Source organism: Protopterus annectens, chromosome 12.part0 (genome assembly GCF_019279795.1).
Source record: "Protopterus annectens isolate FY-2018-M chromosome 12.part0, PAN1.0, whole genome shotgun sequence".
Classification (NCBI taxonomy): domain Eukaryota; kingdom Metazoa; phylum Chordata; order Ceratodontiformes; family Protopteridae; genus Protopterus; species Protopterus annectens.
In genome coordinates, this window is record NC_056746.1 from 935,109,420 (window position 1) to 935,132,750 (window position 23,331).

Here is a 23,331-nt window from a genome sequence, read left to right on the forward strand (position 1 = left end):
GAATCCTGAACTCTGTTTTTGATTGCAGGAAATATATTAATTGATGAGGTTCATATTTCATCTTATCTGCTGTGATGTTTGTTTTCTGTTCATTTTGAGTGGTTATTCTGTATCCAGTATGACTGAAAAAGTGCATTCACTTATTTCTTATTATATGTTAAAAAGAAGGCAATGCAACAAAAAGGAAACAAATTAAACAGTTTGTTGTCTTTCTGAAAGCCATGTTCTAAGCCCCACCACCTCCTAATGGAAAGCTGGAACTGTAGCACCTGTAGGCATCACTGGTGTTAGCATCCCTCTCTGCCACCTCAGATCACCAGTGATGTTAATATTTAAAGGTCCTACTGTCACCTGGTGTCACTAGTAATGTCTCATCACTTCTACTGAAAAAGCTGGGACCAGAAACACATCTGTTTCAGCCAGGTAATATCTCAGACACCATATCATACTTCACAGAAACATCAGACACAGTTGCAGCTTCCCAGACTTCAGATTCTGTCAATGGTAAAGTGCAAACTGTAGTGTGCCCTACTAAAGGATGTGGGTGAGATTGCCAGCAGACCTCTCCATAGTCACTGTCTGCTTCATAATCAGCACCAGGCCATTTCCTGAAGAGAAAGTGATGGAAACAGCTGCGAGCTTCCCAGACAATTCTGTTAGTACCAGCATCTTATGAGTAAAAACAACCTTGGTGTGGGGGGAGGGGTCTGGAGCAGTTGAAAGCCTTCCAACAGTAAGTATGTCTCTGAGATGTCAGCAGTTCAGGAAGGAATGCATCATAGCAGCAGTAGGATTTTCTGCAATCAGCTGAGTGAAAGTTTAGACATGTTATGTTTTTCTCTCCATCTGATTGTTCTAATATTCTACAGATCGAGACACCACATGCTCCAAAACTCACAGAGAAACTTTCCCAGCTTATTGAAGGATGTGCACCTTCAACTGCTCCCAAGAACGTGCGACATCAGTCATGCTCTGTGGTGGGCCCATTTGCTGTATTCTGTGGTGGAGAACACCTAGGGAAGACCAGGGATATCATTTGCAATGACCTGTATGTTCTTGACACACGTAAGTGTATTTAAAAGTAGTAACATATCTACTGACTTATAGCTGAAGAATGGGGAAGGTAGCTATGAAGTACAAATCTTAACAAATGTCATCTGTGATGTATTTTGTGAAAACCTGCCAATTTAAAAACATGCTTTTCTTCTTTTCTAATACATTACAAAACACACACCTGTTACTGAGATGCTTATACTAATGTAACAGCTATGGCCATTTGAACAGATGAAAGTAAACTAAATATCTGAACCATGTGTAGCACAGGTTAGCATTGTTGCCTTAGAATGTTTGCCTCTAAAGTTTTGTTCTTGGTTGGGGTACCATCTTTCTGCGATTCTGCATGTCACCTCTATCTCCACATGTGTTTTGCCATGTGGTCTGGTTTCCTCCCAGATCCCAAAGTGTAGTAAATGTGTTGGCATTCCTCTGAATTGTGTGTGTGTGTGTGTGTGTGTGTGTGTGTGTGTGTGTGTGTGTGTGTGTGTGTACAAGTGTGTATGTTTATAGGATGACATATTTTGAGGACCTTCCCACCCAAAATAGTTCCCAGTGCCCTACTTTAGCAGTCCTGCTGATGTCATTCCCCTTAGAAGTACCTTTGCACAGCTCCAGCCCTATAAGCTCCGTGGCACATGCAATAGCTATATAATTTAGAGTGCTTAATGTCAAATAAATGCAATTACAAAGTTCAACATTTTTAAGCAGCTGTATTTGCCCCTTTCTGCAAGATGCAGCTTTCTCTAAGGTAGTTTATATAAAAGTAGTAGGTATGGAGACAAATCCCCTAGGTAGAGTTACTGGAGGCCCCCCATTACAAAAAAAACTTTAAAATCCCAGTTTTATATCTACAGTAATTCTCAATTCCAAGTTCCATAATATCAGTAAGGAACTTTGTGTGTGTGTGTGTGTGTGTGTGTGTGTGTGTGTGTGTGTGTGTGTGTGTGTGTGTGTGTGTGTGTGTGTGTGTGTGTGTGTGTGTGTGTGTGTGTGTGTGTGTGTGTGTGTGTGTGTGTGTGTGTGTGTGTGTGTGTGTCCTGTGATTGGTTGGCATCCTGTTCAAGATAAGTTCCTCTGTCTTGGCCACAGTGAGTGCTCACATCAGCTCCAGCTTTCCTGAGACCACGAACTGAATTAAGTTGATAAATGAGAATGAATTAATAAATCATGTGTTGATGTATTACAACAGAAAAATGTCATTATATATGAAATGAAAGCAAACAGTGAGGTAAAGTTCTTTGTTTTTATTTGGAAATTTGAAAAATGTTTCCTGGAAGCATGTGCCATATGTCTTCAATTCCATATTGAATATGAGAAGGACATAAGAGATAGAACAAACACAACATCAGTTAAGTGTTGGGATGTGACTTAAAAACAAGTGTTAACTAGAAAACTACAGGGCTGGCAGTGACAGCAGCAAATGTAAAAACTGACCAGGAATGGGATTAGTATTGGTAAAGTGGGTGAGATATAATGAGTGCAGCAAAGCAGAGAACAGAGGAGACAGAAATTTACAGAATGGAAAAAAAAAAACAGTCTGGGGTAGCTGATTAATTGCACAGGCCAAAGTCATTCACAATAATAAAAAAATAAACATTTGAACATTTTATACACACAGAACGTCTGCTTTCAAAGCCACAATTAAATGTTTTATAGTATCAGTATTCAAAAGCAGGCAATGTCACATTTAAAGTGTTGTATTTTATGAGAGCCTCTAATACTGAAATTTATTAGTTGTAGACATTACATGGAACGTGCATTACAAATTTACAATACAGAATAAATAAAACACTACCATTTCAACCAGAGCAGAATATCAACAGAATGGCATCTGCTGGTTTGATGTATCAGTGCAGAAACATTAAAAATAAAGCCATTATGCATTGACTAGCCTATTCCCAGTTCACACACAAGTTTGTACTGAAGGTCTTATAACGTTTGCCCACAAATGAACTCATTAATCTCCCCTGGATTCACAAAGACAAGATAGTATAAACCAAAGCATCAGAATTAAACTACTTCCTTCTACTTGTGAACTTGTAATTGGTTTAAACAGCCAGAGATGGAGATGGCAAAACAAGTAACTGAAGGATAATGTAGTCATTACACTGACAAGGCATCCATCTGCCACAGTGACAATACAAGCTGTAGGCTGAGAAGCAGTTCCTTATTTCTTCCTTTCTTATTCCATGGCATGAAATGGGGGTCCCTCCTTCCCTTCTCTTTTTTTCTCTCATAGTGTCATGCACCCCCTACATGTCACTTAGCAGGAAGTAATATAGAACTGTGTTTGCTTTGACACAATTGGGTGACACCTTGGCCTTATCTACAAAAGGTACTAGCAGAGGAAGGAGTAAGTAAATTTATTTCTGTGCTGTAGGCTTGACAAAAAGAAAAAAGAAACAAAGGATGGGTTTTGTTAGTGTATCTGCATATGTGTGTGTGTGATATATGCATGTGCATATGTGAGTTACATGGATCTTACATTATATAACTATCACTGACCATTGGTAAAGTCCCTGTGTGAGTATTGCATTTTATGTCAGTCATGTCCCAGTAACCAGCACTTTATGAGAAGAGGAGAGACCCTACTGATTGGAGTCTTGCATATCACATTGGCTATGGTTGTCACTAATAACATACCACATATACCACATATATTTTTGTTTCAGCCACATAATGGAATAAATAAGGGTATGTCTAAAAGAAACAGACTGCTTATTGTACTGGTCATTGTGTTACATGGAGTTGTGAATCAGAAATGAGACCAAGGCTTCTAAGTTTGTAGTATACTGCCTGAAGATTAATGACTATTAACAGTACTGGGGCCCTTTAGCGAAACTTCTGTCATCATTTTTGTAGGTCTTGATTTGAAGGCCAAAGGCCTGTCACTCATTCAGTCAGGATAAAATAAATTAGCCTTTTGGGTTCTGTTTAAGCAGCTTTATTATGTGCAAACACATCAGGATTGAGGCTTAATAACTTTAACTTAGATAAACTTATAAACAAACTAGCTATTACATTCATATATGCTCACTCTCTGGCTGCACTCTCAAAATGGCACTGAAGCTAGCATGTGCTTGCTATTTATATGCATGTGCTGTCCTTGGAAATGCTTCTTAAAGGTACAGCACACACTCTATTCTACAGGCCACTGAAACACAATGGCCAAATGCAGAAAGATGAATAGAATGCATCCTACCCCCATTTCTCTACTAGGATGGAGATCTGGCTCCCACCAGGAAATAGAAAAAAATCTTTAAGCATTTTATCTGGTTATTTTTTTTTTTTGGCCAGAAGTGCATTTTTGTTTGAATAGCTACTTGCTGTATACCCTGCTTAGTTGGCATACCTGCCATGATCCATCAAAATTATTGGATAATATAAAGTTTTGAAATGTGGGATATTATTTCTGACACATTTGCTGTCATACAGCACTTTGCTGCTTCCATGTTTTGCATTTCTTTTTAATAATATTTCTTTTACTCCTTAAATTCTCTCTCTTGCCCACCCACCAGCATTTTCCAGATACTGTCCATGTTTTCTCTTTCTGTTTCTGTATACTGTGACGCCCGTGCCCTGGCCCAGCAATCAAGAAATCTCAATCCTCACCACTAACACCAGTGAGGGGCGTCTAATATAGGAGGAAAGGATAACACATGCACACAGTAAAGTGCAATTTCCCTTAACAGCACACAGAGATCACAGTCAGTCCAGGGCTGGTCACTCCCTTGCTCTCCAGGTCCCCGGTAGACTCCCCACTGGCACAGCTATAGGGTCCAGATCTCAGCCAGCTGGGCAAGCTAAAATCTCCAGCACCCCCTATGTCCAACAAGTGCTTTGTGTCCCTGCCCAAGTAGCTGACACACACACACTTTGAGATAAGAGTTTATACAACCACACAGACACTTATGGGGAAGGCTGGCACAGGTTCTCCAGCTGTGCCCCTTTTACCCAGACTGTACGGTAGAAATCACTGCCACCACCCAGCTAATATTTATCAGCTACTAAAAGGCCCTTAAAAGGGTGTCCAGTTATTACTGTGCAATATTATTATCCAACTGGTAAGTGTGACTAAACAGTCAAGGCTTATTAGAGTGACTTGGTAAAGGATCACTATAAATATGCAATGTACTCTAGAGCTTAAATTATCTCTACACAAAACAACCACAGTTGAAAGGTTTAAAAATATTTAATAATAACACAAGATAATACTTCCTAGTACAGAGTGCTAGTCAAGAGTTCAGAGATCACAGAGAAGTACTTAAAATAATTCAGTAATATAGTTCTGACATCACAAAAAACACTTAGTCTAATTTTTCTAGTTTCTAGCTATTTCTAAGAGAAAACACACTTCTAAAATAACTTCCATATAGAACGCAGGCAGAGTGCTGATGAGTTGGATGGACAAGACAAAAATGCTTAATGCTCTCTTGATTCTCTCTGTTTTTAAAATCACATTCCTGGTTCCCATTACCTCATTCTTCACACTTCCCTGGGTTCCCAGGCTAACAGAAACTACATTTACATTCTTAACATCTCCTTTTGTTATCTTGCAACTGGTCAGGAAGCAGAGCAATAAAAATATGTTTGCATGTTTTAATCTAGCAATTTAACTCTTGGTTAAAACAATAGAAAGAATGTCTTCATCTAGACTGACCAGAGCCAACTTTAAAGATAAAAGACAGTCATAAAATGCTTGACTTAGCTTCCTTACAACAGAGTGCACTGTTGTTACATTTTTTTCAGTTCCACATGTAACTCTATTTTTACCATTTAAGACAACAAGCCTGTGGTTTACATTAATATTTACAGATGACAGAATTATCTCCAAAATTCTATCTGGCTAGGCTGGCAGCCTTCACATATACTACTTTTTGTTTTCTTAAAGATTATTAGTTTCCACTCCAGTTTCTTATTTAGTATCCTTCTTATCTCTTCTTATGTAAGGATTAGGTCCTGAAATCTTTTTGGTAGTATTCAAGCCACACAGTGAAATTGGGAATGGAACAGATCCAGACTGCACTTCATAAATAAGGCTGCCTTTGAACATGTGTATCTATCCTTAGTAAGCAGACCATCTTTGATAAAATGACCCATTGTGAGAACTCTGCAGACATGTACAAAGACAACATTATAGCTATACAGATTACTGTGACAAAGAGGAGGGTGGCCTAATGGTTAAGGTGTTTGCCTTACAAACACAAGGTGCAGGGTTTGAGTCTCACATAATTAATTTTGGCTAGGCTTAAAATGGCTCGCAAGGGCAGTTAGCTTAGTACTAACCTATGAACCTATGAACCTATGAACCTATAAGTTTAGAGTGATGGATGGGTTACACATCCCAGCCTGCTTCCACTCTAAATATACATTATCACAATCAAAGTGTGATTACCCTGAGGACCATCTCCAGTGGTAGAAAGGGTAAAAGTCCAGTCTACAGCCCAGGCAACCTGAATTTAATGACTGGCTCAGGTTCTTGGCAGAGCTGACAGAGGAGAAAGGAGTGAGCAGCTTTTGATGGCTTGTCCATACCTGGATGGAAGGAGGTGGCTCTGGCTTGCCACTTGGGTGGCACTTAGCAAAGGAACTATGAACTTGTGTGAACATGCTGTCTATGAGTGCTAGCATTTAGCATGCAGAGGCATGCTTCCTCTAACAGGCATCAGTAACAGAGCTCAAAGAGCTGACAAGAAGGAAGGAATGACATGGAAGCCACCCCATTCCCTACCATCTGACTTCTGTCACAGGAGGACTGAATACACTGATGAGGCATCCCTAGCAGGAACAAATAGGACTCTCACTTAGCTCATGGATGGATGGCTGTCATCCTCAATGGAATGAATAGGCCATTTGGGTAAAAGTAGTGGAATCATCTGGCATATCTTCTGGGGAAAAATAAAAGCTTGATGGCACTGATTTGTTTCACAAGAAGACAGATCTTATTAAAACAGACATTACCTTCTCCAAGGATGTAATCGACAGAGCTTATATGACTGTTTTTAAACCACCTAACATTTGAAATGACCTTTTGTAAGAAGAAACTTTACAGACTGTGAAAACAGTACATCTTATTATGTTACCTTCCTGTAATTTGAGATCCATTTCTGTACACCTTTAATTGGCTGGCAGTTGGTGCAAATCTACTGGTGGATGGTGGTTGGTGGTATGGAGAATTAAGGCTAGGAGCTGTTAATGCTCTATTTCCTGTTATACAGGCTGCAGTGAAATCACAGGACAATATGGACTGACCTCATCCATAATACTTCAAACCATACCTCCCAACCTCTTAGTGCAAGAAATCTGTACAAACCCTGACAAAATGGGGGGGGGGGACAAAGGCCTAAAACTTGGGACAGATTTTAAATATTGCTATTACCAACTTAGAAAGTTGCCAAAGTAACAGGGTTTGTGTTAGCATACGTTTTCTGAAGAAAGTCCGAAATACAAATGTATGCCATTATTTATTTATTTTATTTGACATTTGTTGACCGGGAATGTCTGAATGAGCCAGAGCCCTTTTTCAGAGGAGGCCCAGGGAGAAAAAAGCTCCACAATTATAAATTAAGGTTTACAACAGAAGCACACAGTGAAAAGATTACAGAGAGGGATATTGTGATTTCTGACCTGAGTACAACATGTATAAATATGCAAGATTTTAGTCTAGGCTATGAACTCTATGCACTGTCAATGTACAATAACTAGAAACTAAGTAAGAGAATCATTCAAAGTTAAAGTATTTGCTGGCTAGCATTTGCTAAATAAACTAACCCAGAAAATAATCACAAAATAATAAAAGTAATATAGTAAATTAATAGAATTATTACACAAGGTCAAACATTGTGTGCATTTAGCTAGGCAGTAATAGAGTAATGAAACATACAATAAAAAGTCAAGTGGGGTAAATGATACATGTTTAGGGCAAAGAATAGTGTCAATGCAAGGGGAGGCAGTGAGGAGAACAGGAAGAGTATGGTTCTAGAAGAAAAGGGGGAGCAGTTTAGTGACTTCAATCCTCAGAAGTGATGTGCCAAAAATAAAAAATAATTTTATGAGGAACAGACCAGAAATATGAGGAAGAAATCTGGACATTCTGCAAAAATCTGGACTGTTGAGAGGTATGCTTAAACACTGGTTACTTTCTCAGGTTCATCCAGAAGAGACAATTGAGGCCTTTCTTTTGAATAACACCTATTTGAACTCTGAAAGTGAGGCCAGCTAGAGGCCTCTTTTCCAGCTTTCTTTTTTTTTTTCAGAGCAGTGGTTGGTGGCCTCTGACATGGAGATATTTTTACTGAGCTACAGTCTAGATCTTTTATCATGGATTAAAGCATACCCTTCTCAATATGCTTAACATTTTTTCTTGTTTAGTAAAGAAAGCCAAATTCTGCTCTTACTTTCCTGCACCTTTGCAGTCTACAAGACAAACCCATGGAACAGCACTAGACTGTGAAGAGATTCCTTCAAGGTAATACATTTACTGTTCAGAATAGAATGGCAGCAAAATGAGATTATGCATAGTGTGAAGTTATACAAAATCTAACTCTAAATCCAAGTACAACAAACGTAAGTACATGAAGCAAGTTACAGACTAGTCTCAAATGCTACCTTCTGGAAAAAATAATCTCTAGTCATAATACAGATCCATAATTGACAGATAGAAAGTATAATCAACATTCAGAACCTGCCAATGCTGTTACATCTCTGGATATTCTCATATAATGTTCTGCATTCACATGTTCTCATGTCTGCAGTAATTTTTTCTCACACAAACAAGGCTGCATTCATTATAGAACTTGTTTCAAAACAAGGACAAACAATAACATCATATTCTTCATGTTTCTAACTACTACTCTCAGGCAAACAATGTTTATTCCCCTTGTTTTAGAACAAATCAGAACTAGGAGATTCATTCTAACTCGCAAAATCCAGCTGCCATACCCATGTCTCACAGAATACAAACATAATTTCTGGTCTAGCTACCCAGGAATAATTCTGAAATACAGAAATCCATTTTAACAGTTGTTATGCCAGAAATAATAGTACCATTCTGACATTCACATTTGTAATATTTCAATATATACTTAAACGTTCCCTCTTTAATTCATTCTTTATCAATGAATTAAGCTTTTATGTACTCAAAAAAGTGGGTATAAAAGATTGTAGTCCAAGCTACTTCAGTTAACTGATGATTTTATATTCAGATTTGCGCTGAGAACTAACTCAGTAGGATAGCAATGAGGTGCAGGAAGAATATACACTAGGCTAGAAACATACCTATTGGCTTGTGTGCTTGAATGGTAGCACTCACTCCATTTATTTATATGCATACATACCCTTTCATTATTATTAATGCCTTAAACATGAAGCATAGCAAATTTAGAATTTAAAGATCATATACCTAGCTCAGAAACAGATTGGTTATCCTTGCCATGGAGAGCAATCAGTTCTTTGGGAATATGGAAAACATACAACTTTTAAGGTGTACCCAAATGATTAAATGTCATTTCACTGACTGAAATGATAGTGTAGTTAGTATAGTATTTTATCCCACAATGAAAATAAATACATTTTTCATTTACCTCTGCTAACTTCAGAATACCTTGCTATTTGACCTCATATAATAATGGTCAGAATTTGACCACCGTGAAATCCTGCTGCATATGACAGCCATTTTGCATTTACTTCTCATTCATTCACTGCTCCCACTATAATTCCAGAAGCCAGTCTGCAAACTACATTTCCCTCTTTTTGCTCTGACATTGAAATCCTGTTTTTTGTATCTGATGGTTTTCTAAATAAAATCTGCAACATGTTGTTGGTATTCTTTTTTTTCTTTTCATACTCCATGATATTTTACCCACTGAAGTCTTGTCGACAGTATTCTGCGTTTCATTAAAGAACGTTTACTACTTGTTTCTTCAGGTAGTAATAATACATGTTAATCAACATGTTACAATGAGCATGTCGCTTTACCCTTCAAACTGATGTCTGAATACTGACAGCTATGAAAGTACTAGGCTACATGCCCCTTTGTGCAGATCATGAAACTCATACACACAGCCTGTGCAGGTTGTAAAAATCATATACACTTTCTATACATATTGTAAAAAGCAGATACACATACTGTGCATATTGTGAAAACTGTCTAGCAAATGGAAGCATAAAATATTTCCTACTAATAAAATTAAAAAAAAAAATCTTCTTGTTCCCTAATAACACCCATTGGTTAACCGGGTAGGTTCACTGGACACCCAGTTTCTTTTCAGAAACAATCTGAGTGCAGCGCCTGGTTAAGTTACCTGCTCAAGGTCACACGGTAAGCAAATAAGAACCGAAAGAATCAAACCCTGACCCAGAGAAACTACAGTTCATAGCCTTAACCATCTGTGGCTACTGCCAGACTTATTGCTAATACCCTTTTAAAGGAAAGCAATCAAATCTGTTTTAATAAATGAATGAATCCCTAAAGAGTGTTACTTTAAAATAAAACTACAAGGGCCTGACAATTATTAAGTATCGATTCCCCCGATGCACAGATTCAAAATGTCATTTATGCTGTCTGAGCATCACATTTAACTCCTTACTTCTGTCTCTTGATTTTCAGAGCATTTTTCATTATTTTCCCAACTAGGTTACCCTTATAGGTTCATAGGTTCATAGGTTGGTACTAGGCTATCAGCCCTAGGGCCTATACAACCTTAGCCATAACAACTCCCTGGCTATTTCTTCCCACACTATTTACTTCCCTGGACCCCTGTCTAGCAGGGCGACTGACGTGATCCCCGGGGTGAATTTCCTTTCTCCCATCCAATCGTCAAGGTTCCTTTTGAAGAGGGCCAAAGAGGCACTCTGCTTGACATGTATGGGCAATCTATTCCAGAGTCTGGGGAGTCTCTGGGTCAGGAACCTATCCCTCCAGCATGTTTTGTTTATTGTGATGACAAGGTTTAGATCCCTGGAGCATGTGGCTCTGAGGGATTGGGATTTCTTTAAGTGTAGCATGTCCAACAGCTCTGGGTTTGACATGGCCTTGTATGTTAAGCAGAGATCGCCTCTGAGTAGATGATATGTGACAGAGTATAGCTGGAGTTTTTTAAGGCGGTCAGCGTAGGGCATTTGCTTTAGGGCTGTGATTCTTTTAGTGAGGTATTTCTGTGGCATTTCCAGTTGTTGCAGATGTCTTGAGAGGTACATACCAAACGGGGCGTTGTATTCTATAATGGGTCTAATGAAGGATGAGTACAGTGGGACAATGACCTCCTTTTTTCTGGATGAAAAGCCCTTAATGATGAGGTGTGCCTGACTGTTGTGGCGATGTGATTGTCGAAGGTGAGACCACTGTCCACCTGTGTCCCTAAGTCTCTTATCACACTTTCGGTGTTTAGTGTACTGCCACCTATATGGTAATTCACGGGTACATGTTTTTTCCCAAAGGGGATAACTATACATTTCTTGGCATTGAGCTTGAGCCCATGGCTCTGGCACCAAGCATCTATTTCTGTAAGGCCCTTTTATAGAGTATCCACATCATTTGGGGGTTCAATAATGGCTCCCAGTTTGCAGTCATCTGCAAACTTTGTTATCCAGAGTCCCTTAATGTTGGCCTGTACTTCAAAGAAGTAGATGCCAAACAAGAGCGGTCCCAGGACTGAACTCTGAGGTACTCCACTTGTCACTTGTCTGGAGCTGGATTTGGAGTTGGCTACTTTTACAGTGTGGGTTCTATCAGTAAGCCAGTTAGCAACCCATTGGGTGACATAAGGATTAATGCCCAGCTTAGTAAGTTTATCTATGATTCCAGGGTGGGGGATGGTGTCAAAGGCCTTGGCAAGGTCTAGATAGGCTGTGTGGACCACCTTTCCCTTGTCCATGGCTCTGGAGACTGATTCAAAGAAGTCATTCAGGTTCAGGAGACAAGATCGGCCCTTCACGAACCCAAACTGGGTGGGGTCCAGTGTTTGAAGGTTGCCAATGTCTTTGTTTATAAGTTCCATGATAATACGCTCCATGGCCTTGCAGATAAGGCTTGTCAGACTGATGGGACAGTAGTTTCCGGGATCCAAGGTGGATCCCCCCTTGTGGAGTGGGATAACTGTAGCTCTGCGCCACTCAGTGGGCACAAAACCTGAGGTGAGGCTATGATTAAACATGACACTTAGGTGAGGTGCCAGTTTATATTGTAGTTCATGTAGTACACAGCCCGGGATGTCATCTGGTCCCATGGATGCTGTATTCTTAGCTTTGGAGAGTGCGTTTTTTACCTGTGTGGCCATTATTACCGGAATTTGGCAATCTTCCAGTATTGAGATGGGCCATTTAAGGGGTGAGAGGGGGGGTGAAGTTGGTACTGAATCGATCTGCCAGGATATTGGCAATATCCTTGGGATCAGTATATTTAATGCCATTCTGTTTTAGCTCAGAGCATATCTGAGCATTGCCATTTAGATTTTTGACATAGTTATAGAATGCCTTGTGGTTGTCTTTGGAATCTTTGGCAATTTTATTTTCGTAACTAGCTTTGGAGGATTTTGTGAGGGATCTCAGTTTCTTACTGAGGCTGGTAAGGAAGCTTTTTGCATCCTGGGATTTTCATCTTTTCTGCAACAGTTTCTTCCTTTTGTTGTAAAGTTTGTTTATGACAGGGGACCACCAGATTGGCTTCCTTTTTTTGGATGAGAGCATCTTGGTTCTATTTGGGATGGCATGATTCATGCATGAGCGGATGTGCTCATACAGTGCCTTAGTGTAGGATTCAGCAGTTGAACTTTCAGTTCCCGTCTGCATGGGTGTCATGAAGTTTGTCACTTCTGACTTGAGTAGCATGAAGTTGGCTTTGGAGAAGTTTTTTATGGAGGTTTCCTTACTGGGGGGTGGGGGTGGGATGTGGATGTTAAGGGTGATTAGCTTATGGTCAGACCTGACTAACGAGGGGTGACCATAGGTGTGGAGCATTGATTTCCCATGTTGGTAATGACCAGGTCTAGGATATTGGAGCCCCTGGTGGGACTATGGATTAGTTGATCCAGGGCATTGGAATTTATGAATTCCAAGAACCGTTGGGCAAAGGTGTTGGTACATAAGTAGTTTTCCCAGTTAATGGCAGGGTAGTTAAAATCACCCAGTATTAGGGTGTTTGGTTCTATCTTAATATTTTCCAGTATGTTTAGAAAGGTGTAGTGAGAATCTTGGGGTATGGTGGGGGATCTGTAGCAAGCTACAATTTGGATTGCAGTCTTACCTAGTGTTAGTTGCACCTGGAGAATTTCAGTCGCATTGTGTTGGGCAACTAGCCTGGTGGTGTGAATATCCTTGGTGAATATTGACACCCCTCCACCTTTAGTGTTTTGGTCCTGCTTTGGTGGCCGAAAAGTGTGGTAAGAGTTGTAGCCTGGTATTGCAGGGGTGCTCTCTGGAGCACTGAACCAGGTCTCAGTTACTGCACAGATATCGATGTTCTCCATTTTTAGGAGTGCCTCGAGAGAGTGCATTTTGAGGTTTAGACTTCTAGCATTGAGTAGCATTACCTTCAGATTTTGCATGCTTGTACCTGTTACAGTGGTGGTTTTGTCTTTGAACTTTGCCTAAAAAAGGCACTATAGGGGTGGCAAGAGCCTTAGCCAGTAACCTGAATCCCAGGGGCGACAGGTGCAGACCATCTCTGGCAAAGCATCGTGGTCTGTCAATCATGTCGTCCCAGGCAGACAGATACTGGATCCCCTTTGAATGACACCAGAAGCTTAGCCAATTGTTGAAGTCAATCCTGTACCCCTTTGTCCATAATAAATCAGTTAACCAATTAATTAGCACTACTTTGTTATCTTTTTCTTAGAATGATGAATGAGAATTGCTAATAACATATCACTAAACTCATGCAGGAAAAATCTAAATGCAAAATTTACCTCAAGAATGTTATCGTATCTAGTTCCCTGTAATTTTAAATGCAGCAAATTGCCCCCACAAACATTCTTCAGATAGTCAAACTGGAAGTGCACCTTTCAATTCCTTTTCTCATTAAGAGGAACACTCCACTTTTAATGTCTTTAACTTCCCTTTCTGTCTCTCCTGGAAAAATGCTGAGTTGCGTTAACAATAAAACACATTGATCCATCAAAAGAAAGCTGCACCTTGGAGCTCAAATAATGAATTTTCCTTCACAATGCCTTTGCATTCTGAGCTATTTTAATGCAACAAAATCTCTCAAGCATTTCTTATTATATCCTAATATGTTTTACCCCAAAATGACTGCTTAGGGTTTGCCAAACCAACGGAATCGTGTTTTACTGATTTGTTTTCTAGATCCCAGAATCCATTTCTAGTTTCCCCTTTTCAATGAATTATCCTGATTTGCATTGTTCTTAGAGCTTCCTGCTTTTCTAACCTATGCACAGCATTTGTAAAGCCTTCTAAAAATAAATAGCTGAACCACAAGCTTTTCTAAGGCCATCAATAAGTAGTTCTTCAAGCACTTACAGACCATCATCTATTCTTTATCACAGGTGTCAGAGCTATTACTATAAACTAGGAGCTGTAAATAACAGAAGAACCTATGATACAGACATGTAAGCTTATTCTGCTGTTCAAGTTCTGCAGTGGAAAGGTGTGTGTTGTTATATCCAGAATGTTGGAGAAACATGAAGCATTTGTTTAAAAGTATTTTACTTTCATAACTTCGTTATCTCTATCCTTACAATGCAGCACAGTACCAAATGGGTACAACCCTCTCTTCTTGAGTTTGTGTTATTATGTTCATCTATTACATTTTCCCATGTCTATTGTACTCACATTCTCTCTCCCTCTCCGTCTCTTATGAGTCACAGCCAACTCCTAGACTGGCATCATGGTCAGCTCCCCCCATCCATGCAGAGTATAAGGCATAGGAAGGGAAAGACAAGTAGGTTGCCAGATTGTTCCTTCATATCACACATACATGCAGTCACACTTCAGAAAATTTAGAGTCCACCCCCCATTAAGGAAACCATGGTAAAAAACTTCTCCAAAGCCATCTTCATGCTTCTTAAGACAGAAGTGGTGAACTTCATGACACCCATGCAGATGGACAATACAGTTACGACTACTGAATCCTACACAATTGCACTTTATAAGCACTTACATGAGTGCATGGATCGTGCTATCCCAAACAGAACCAAGATGCTATCCTCCAAAAAAAGGAAGCCAATCTGGTGGTCCCCTGCCATAAACAAACTGTACAACAGAAGGAAGAAACTGTTGCAAAGGAGAGTAAAATCCCATGAGTGGAGGAGCTCCCTGGTCAGCCTCAGTAAGAAGCTGCAATCCCTGATAAAATCCTCCAAAGCTAGTTACGAAAACAAAATCGCCACTGATTCTAAAGACAACCATAAAGCATTCTATAGCTATGTTAAGAATCTCAATGGCAACACTCAGATCTGCTCTGAGTTACAGCACAATGGCACTAAATATACAGACCCAACTGATATTGCCAACATCCTGGCAGATAGGCTCAGTGCTAACTTTACCCCGCTCTCACCCCCTAAAGAGCCCATCTCTATACCAGAAGAATGCAAAGTTCCTGTAATCACGGCTGCACAGGTAAAAACCACACTCTCCAAAGCCAAGAACACAGCATCCATGGGACCAGGCAACATCCCAGGCTGCATTCTACATGAACTACACAATGAACTGGCACCCTACCAAAGTACCATGTTCAATCATAGCCTCACCTCAGGCTTTGTGCCTGCTGAATGGTGCACAGCGACGGTTATCCCACTCCACAAGGGGGGATCCACCACGGACCCCGGAAACTACCGCCCATTAGCCTGACGAGCCTGGTCTGCAAGGCCATGGAATGTATCATCATGGAACTTATAAACAAAGACATTGGTAATCTCCAAACTCTGGACCCCACCCAGTTCGGGTTTGTAAAAGGCAGATCATGTCTCCTAAACCTAATAGACTTCTTTGAAGCAGTCACCAAAGCTGTAGACAAGGATAAGGTGGTTCACACAGCCTATCTAGATCTTGCCAAGGCTTTTGACACCATCCCCCACTCTGGAATTATAGATAAACTCACTAAACTAGGTATATATCCCTATGTCACAAGATGGGTTGCCAACTGGCTCACTGACAGAACCCACACTGTGAAAGTAGCAGACTCCAAATCTGACTTCAGACCAGTGACAAGTGGAGTACCACAGGGTTCAGTCCTGGGTCCTCCCCTGTTTGGTATCTACTTCTCTGAAGTACAGGCTAACACAGAAGGTCTTTGGCTAATGAAGTTCGCAGATGACTGCAAACTACGAACCATAATCGAAACTCCTAATGATGTGGACATCCTACAAAATGGCCTCACTGAGATAGAGGCCTGGTGTCAAAGCCATGGCCTCAAGCTCAATGCCAAAAAGTGCATTGTCATCCCCTTTGGTAAAAACTCTGTACCCATGAACTACAACATAAGCGGTAGTATACTTAACACGGAAAGTGTGATAAGAGACCTTGGGACACAGGTGGACAGTAGTCTCTCCTTTGATAATCACATCACCACAGTAGTCAGGAAATCCTTCTATGTGGCACACCTCATCACAAAAGGTTTCTCATCCAGAAAAAAAGAGGTCATTGTTCCCCTCTACTCATCACTCATTAGACCCAATTATAGAGTACAATGCCCCTTTTGGTATGTACCTCACAAGACATCTACAACAACTGGAAAGGCCACAGAAATACCTCATAAAGAGGATTACCGGCCTCAAACAGATGCCCTATGCAGACCGTCTCAAAAAACTCCAGCTTTACTCCGTTACATATCGCCTACTCAGAGGTGATCTCTGCCTAACATACAAAGCTATGTCAAACCCAGAGCTGTTGGACATGCTCCACTTAAAGAAGTCCCAATCCCTCCGAGCTACATGCTCTAGGGACCTAAACCTTGTCACCACAATAAACAGAACATGCCGGAGGGATAGATTCCTGTTCCAGAGACTTCCCATACTCTGGAATAAACTACCTATCTATATCAAACAAAGCTCCTCATTAGCAATCTTCAAGAAAAATCTTGATGATTGGATGGGAAACAGGAAATTCACCCTGGGGATCACCTCTGTGGCTCTGCTCGACAGTGGCACAGGAAAATAATTTTCTTGGGTGGCAAAAGCCAGGGTACCTTTTTGGCTGGGCTTGTATAGGCTCCAGGGATGATAGCCTAGTACCTACCTACCTATGATCTACCTACTTCATGTCCTAGGAATGAATGAGAAAACCCATGTGGACACAGGAAAGACATGCAGACTCCACACAGATGGCACTCCAGCTGAGAACCAAACCGGAGAACTTCTTGCTGTGAGAGCAAAACACTACTCATTTTGCCATTGTGTTACTCTTTGATTTTTTTTTTTTCATAGTAGCATACAAACTTCATTATAAAACTCATAATCCTTGGACATGACAAATTAGTAGTTATTTACTGGGCTGTGCTGTGAATAAGACTAAAACACTACTGTCTGTAAAGAAGTTGCAAATTCAGAAAAAATATCCTGAACAAGTGAATCACAATCCAAAAATGTGGTCAGCTACATGCACTGATACTGTTTCTTCTCCTCTCTGCAATAAAAGCTGTGTAGAAACGTTTCTTCATACTGTGCAGTTTTATAGCAGCTGCTGACACTAGTAAAGACTAAAGACTGCCTATGTAAGAGCATAGGGAGTACCTGATAAAAAAATGACAGACTCTATGTCTATAGTATGTCATACAGGTGAAGACATATGCCTCTCATACCTCTCAGCCTCTTAGAGCAAGAAATCTGGACAAAGCCATAAATAATGGGGGGACAAAGAGCCAAAAATAGGAACAATTATTAAATATTGCTCTTACAAACTTAGAAAGGAGGTAACACTTTAGAACTCACCAACTATCGACCTATAGCAATCCTATCACCTTTATCCAAAATATTAGAAAGAATTGTGCATTCCCATCTACTCCAGTATCTCCTTCAAAATAATTTACTTTCCAGAACTCAGCACGGCTTTAGACCCTCTCATAGCACCACCACAGCACTATTATCTTTCTCCAATACAGTCAACAACTATAGAAATATGGGACTATTTGTATTTTCCATATTCTTAGACCTGTCAAAAGCATTTGACATGGTAAACCACAGCCTTTTCCTCAAAACTCTGTCACACCTAAACTTATGCTCCTCCTCCATATCTTGGTTCACAAGCTACTTATCAGACCGGCAACAAGCTGTTCTTTGGCAAGACCAATTGTCCCCCCTACTCCCCGTATCCATAGGAGTGCCACAAGGGTCTATCCTGGGCCCAATGTTCTTCTCGCTATTTACCAACCAAATCTCCTCTTCCTCAGTCAATGCCTCTGTAGTACAATATGCAGATGGCACAACCCTGGTTTGTGCCACCCCCACCTTAAATGAGCTACAAACCTTGACCCAGAACAACTTTACTCTAGCTGAAACCTGGTTCACTAACATCAAACTGATTCTTAATCTCAAAAAAACAAAACTACTGGTTTTTAGTCCCGGACAATCCCTTCCCCTAAACAATGATTTCACCATTATCTCTAAGGATAACATCCAAATCACCCCCACTACTCACACAAAACTGTTAGGTGTTGAAATAGACAATAACCTAAAATTTGATACCCACATAGCCCAAACCATCAAGAAGGTAAATAAAAAACTAGGACTCCTCTATAGGAATAAGCAATATATGACCAAGCAAACCAAAGCAACCATAGCGAGGCCTCGTCTCTTGCCCATCCTTCTCTACGCCTCCCCTGTCCTAACAAATCTACACCAAACAGACCTAAAGAAAATGGAATCTTGTTACAACAAGACTGACAAATTTGCAGCAGAAGCCTCTTACAAATCCCATCACTGTCTTGCCTTGAAACAACTCAACTGGCTTGAGCTCCCTCGTCTACTTCTACTCAACCAACTTTCAACAGCTCACAAACGCTATTATTTTCCAGAAAACACCCCTGCCCTCCAGGGGATAATTCAGCCCCACATTCCCACAAGACCTTTAAGAGCCAGTGGCCAGAATCTCATACAGAACATTAAACATAGAAATGATTCCGGGAAATCTCTGTTCACCTGCACCATTGCTAGAACTTGGAAATCCTTACCAAGCCAAATAACTTCCACTGTATCTACCTGTCAATTTAAACATCTCCTGAATACCCACTACATAGATAACTGGCAGTGCCCATGCTACTCCCAGGTTAGTTCCTGCTCCCAACCTGGCACCCATGCTACTCCCCAGGTTAGCTCCTGTTCCCAATCCGGCACCCATGCTACTCCACAGGTTAGCTCCTGCTCCCAACCTGGCACCCATGCTACTCCCCAGGTTAATTCCTTTTGCCAACCTGGCACCCATGCTACTCCCCAGGTTAGTTCCTGCTGCCAACCTGGCACCCATGCTACTCCCCAGGTTAGCTCCTGCTCCCAACCTGGCACCCATGCTACTCCCCAGATTAGCTCCTGATCCCAACCTGGCACCCATGCTACTCCCCAGGTTAGCTCCTGCTCCCAACCTGGCACCCATGCTACACCCAGGTTAGTTCCTGTTGCCAACCTGGCAGAATACTATATAGTAAGTTCTACATCATATTACTGCATAGTATTAATTACATCCCAACACAATTACACTACAGAATATATATCTCCTACACTACAGAATATAGATAAACTTCCCTGCTCCCTTAAAATATCTAAATAAAGTTGTCCAGTCCATGCACAATGACAAGTATGCTATTCTTACGTGATAGCTATAACTCCTTATTTAGCACATTACTATATAACTATGAGATGATTATAGGTGTTACTCTTAGAAACTGAATAGATCTTGCTTGTACAATATTTGTGTTTTTTGACCTTTCTGTAAGTTTATGGTATGATTATAACCATTTAGTATAAATCATTGCCTGTAATGTAAGGACTTTTGTTTGTTTTTCTTTTGCTTTGGAGTTTTTCTCCCTGGGCCTCCGCTGAAAATGGATCTATATCCAGTTGGACTTCCCAGTCAACAAATGTAAAATAAATAAAATAAAATAAAATATGAGGCAAAATCTAGAGATTCTGTGAAAATCTGTAAAGTTGAGTTATTGCCTCTGCCAAAGCATGTTAAGAGATTAGGCTTTAAAAAAGTGGGTGGGCATTCCCTTCAGTTGGTACCAATGCAAAGAAATTAAAGTTTTATAAAATGCAGGATGATTTCTTTTAAGTAAACCATACTGGAACTATTTTAAAGGCAGAACAATATTTCAGTCTTGAATTAAACTGCTGGTAATCTAAGACATTTCCTTTAAAAGAAATGCATGAATTTATACTCATGCAGTTGAGATGTAAGCTAATAAATATTGCTCAGGCCATACAGTTTAATACTTACATTCTTATGGCCAGTATTCTGGGTGCAGTGACTAAATTACAAACCGTAAGGGAGTGGAACTTGATGAAATGTCTGTACTATCCATTACAACAGCAGTATAACTATCTCACCAATCGTGCAAGGTTTAATTAGCTGATGGGGAGTAGCTCTGCTTGGCTGGGGTTCAGAAGACAGCCTAATTAATGAAGCGTGGTGCATAGATAACTCTACAAAATGATGACTTCAGGCTCATTGAGTATATAGTTTGGAATAAGAAAAATCAGAGGGGAAGTTACTAAGCAAAACTTACAACTAAGCATGATTGCCTTGAAATGGGCAGAATGATAGAGCAGCATAAATATCAACAGAAAACAAACCCTTACAAAAATGTGAAACACTCTGGGGTCAAGGCCTATTTCCAACCAAAACATTTGTCTTTTCCAGGGAGGAATTTATACAGTTTCATGAGAACAAGTTAAATGTTTGCAGATTCATTATATCATATTAGAGCACTACAAGCAATTCACTGCAAGTGGACTTACCATTTTTTTCTCTTCTTAGGTTCTGGTTCTGGAATATGGTACCACTTCCCCTGCTCAAACCCAGAGAAGAAGAGAGCAGGGCACCGCACCTGTTTACTTGATGACCATCTCTACCTTGTTGGGGGTCTGGGCCCTGATGGCAAGACTCCCTCAGCAGAAATCTGTGAGTTAGCCATTCAGTTGTCTTCAGCAGTGGGCTAGTGGGGGATTTACCTTAACTTGTTCAACACACAGATGGACTCCTTCCACTACCATGCCTTTATAAAATGGAAAAAAAGGTCACTTGGAGATTTACAGTGGATATAAAAAGTGTACACACCCCTGTTAAAATGCCAGATTTTTGTAATATAAAAATGAGACCACAATAAATAATTTCAAAACTTTTCCCACCTGTAATGTAACCTATAACCTGTACAATTCAATTGAAAAACAAACAAATGTTAGGGGAAAAATATAAAAAATAAAAAACATACAATAAGCTGGATGCATAAGTGTGCATACCCTTAAACTAATACTTTGTTGAAGCTCCTTTTGATTTAATTACAACATTCAGTCGTCTTGGGTAGGAGTCTATCAGTATGGAACATCTTGACTTGGCAATATTTGTCCACTCTTCCTTGCAAAAGTGCTCCATATCTGTCAGATTACGTGGGCATCTCTTGTGCACAGCCCTCTTCAGGTCACCCCACAGATTTTCTATTGGATTTACGTCTGGGCTCTGGCTGGGCCATTCCAAAACTTTAATTTTCTTCTGGTGAAGCCATTCTTTTGTTGATTTGGATGTATGCTTGGGGTCATTGTCATGTTGAAAGGTGAAATTCCTCTTCATCTTCATCTTTCTAGCAGATGCCTGAAGGTTTGGGGCCAAAAGTGACTGGTATTTGGAACTGTTCATAATTCTGTCCACCTTGACTACAGCCCCAGTTCCAGCTGAAGAAAAGCAACCCCAAAGCATGATACTGCCACCACCATGCTTCACCTTGGGGATGGTGTTCTTTTGGTGATGCAAAGTGTTGTTTTTGTGCCAAACGTACTTTTTGGAATTGTGGCCAAAAAGTTAAACCTTGGTCTCATTGGACCATAACACATTTTCCCACATGCTTTTGGGAGTCTTGATGTGTTGTTTTGCAAAATTTAGCCAGGCCTGGATGTTTTTCTGTGTAAGAAAAGGCTTCCGTCTTGCAACCCTACCCCATAGCCCAGACATATGGAGAATACGGGAGATTGTTGTCACATGTAGTACACAACCTGTACTTGTCAGAAATTCCTACAGCTCCTTCAGTGTTGCTGTAGGTCTCTCTTCAGCCTCCCTGACCAGTTTTCGTCTCATCTTTTCATCAATTTTGGAGGGAAATCCAGCTTGCAACGTCACTGTTGTCCCATATTTTCTCCACTTTTTGATGACTGTCTTCACTGTGTTCCATGGTATATCCACTGCTGTGGAAAGTTTTTTGTACCCTTCTCCTGACTGATACCATTCAACAATGAGATCACTTTGATGCTTTGTAAGCTCTCTGTCAGCCATTGCTTTTGCTGTAGCAGGCAACTGAGTAAATGTCAGGGAAATCCTACCAGGACAGCTGAACTTTATTTAGGGTTAATCAGAGTCTCTTTAATTGATGGCAGGTGTGTACCCAAGAAGACGGAATGCTGTAATTAAATCAAAATGTGCTTCAACAAAGTATTAGTTTAAGTGTGTGCGCATTTATGCAACCAGCTTATTGTACATTTTCTATTTTTTATATTTTTCCCCTAACAGATTTGTTTGGTTTTCAAATGAATTGTACAGGTTATAGGTCACATTAAAGGAAAGAAAAGTTTTGTAATGATTTATTGTGTTCTCATTTTTTTATATCACAAAAACCTGGCATTTTAACAGGGGTGTGTACACTTTATATATCCACTGTATCTTTACTTCTACCTCTTTCTATATTGTCAAGCCACATAAATTTCACTTTACAAACTGCGTGTCTTATTCTGGTAGATATGCATATATGCATAAAATGGTAGTTCCATAAACCATTGCTTAAGTAATAATCCAAGATGTGGTGTAGGTAACTTTTGGTGAAATTTAGCATGCCTGACATGAAGGTTTGATCACAAAGCTTTAGCAAGTGACAACCTCACTAGAAGTAGGCAAGTACTACTAACTCTCAGTATTAGAATTCATATTTTTGTGTTTCAGATTTTCGCTAAACTGTAGAAATGTGTAATAATATTATTTTAAAACTACATTTATAAATAACAGATGTCTTACTTTCAATGTTAAAGTTTGTCTTTGACTTTTTTTTGTACTGGTACAAGGTAATAAAATATTCAAACACAAAGTGTGTCTTGCAAGTTACTTTAGGCAGTAGATAAGATGAATGGCCAA

At 40.0% G+C, this 23,331-nt stretch overlaps 1 protein-coding gene across 1 annotated transcript in view; it reads left to right on the forward strand.

Annotated features, from left to right (window-relative positions):
• The window catches only part of KLHDC9 (kelch domain containing 9), a 100,207-nt gene extending 78,914 nt beyond the window's left edge, over positions 1-21,293 (forward strand). Inside the window, exons 4-5 of the mRNA XM_044089963.1 lie at positions 870-1,065; positions 20,977-21,293. Of these exons, the coding sequence (XP_043945898.1) occupies positions 870-1,065; positions 20,977-21,158 (378 nt within the window). The 3' untranslated portion in view covers positions 21,159-21,293. The remainder of the gene's footprint in view (positions 1-869; positions 1,066-20,976) is intronic.
• The last annotated feature ends 2,038 nt before the right edge of the window (positions 21,294-23,331 follow it).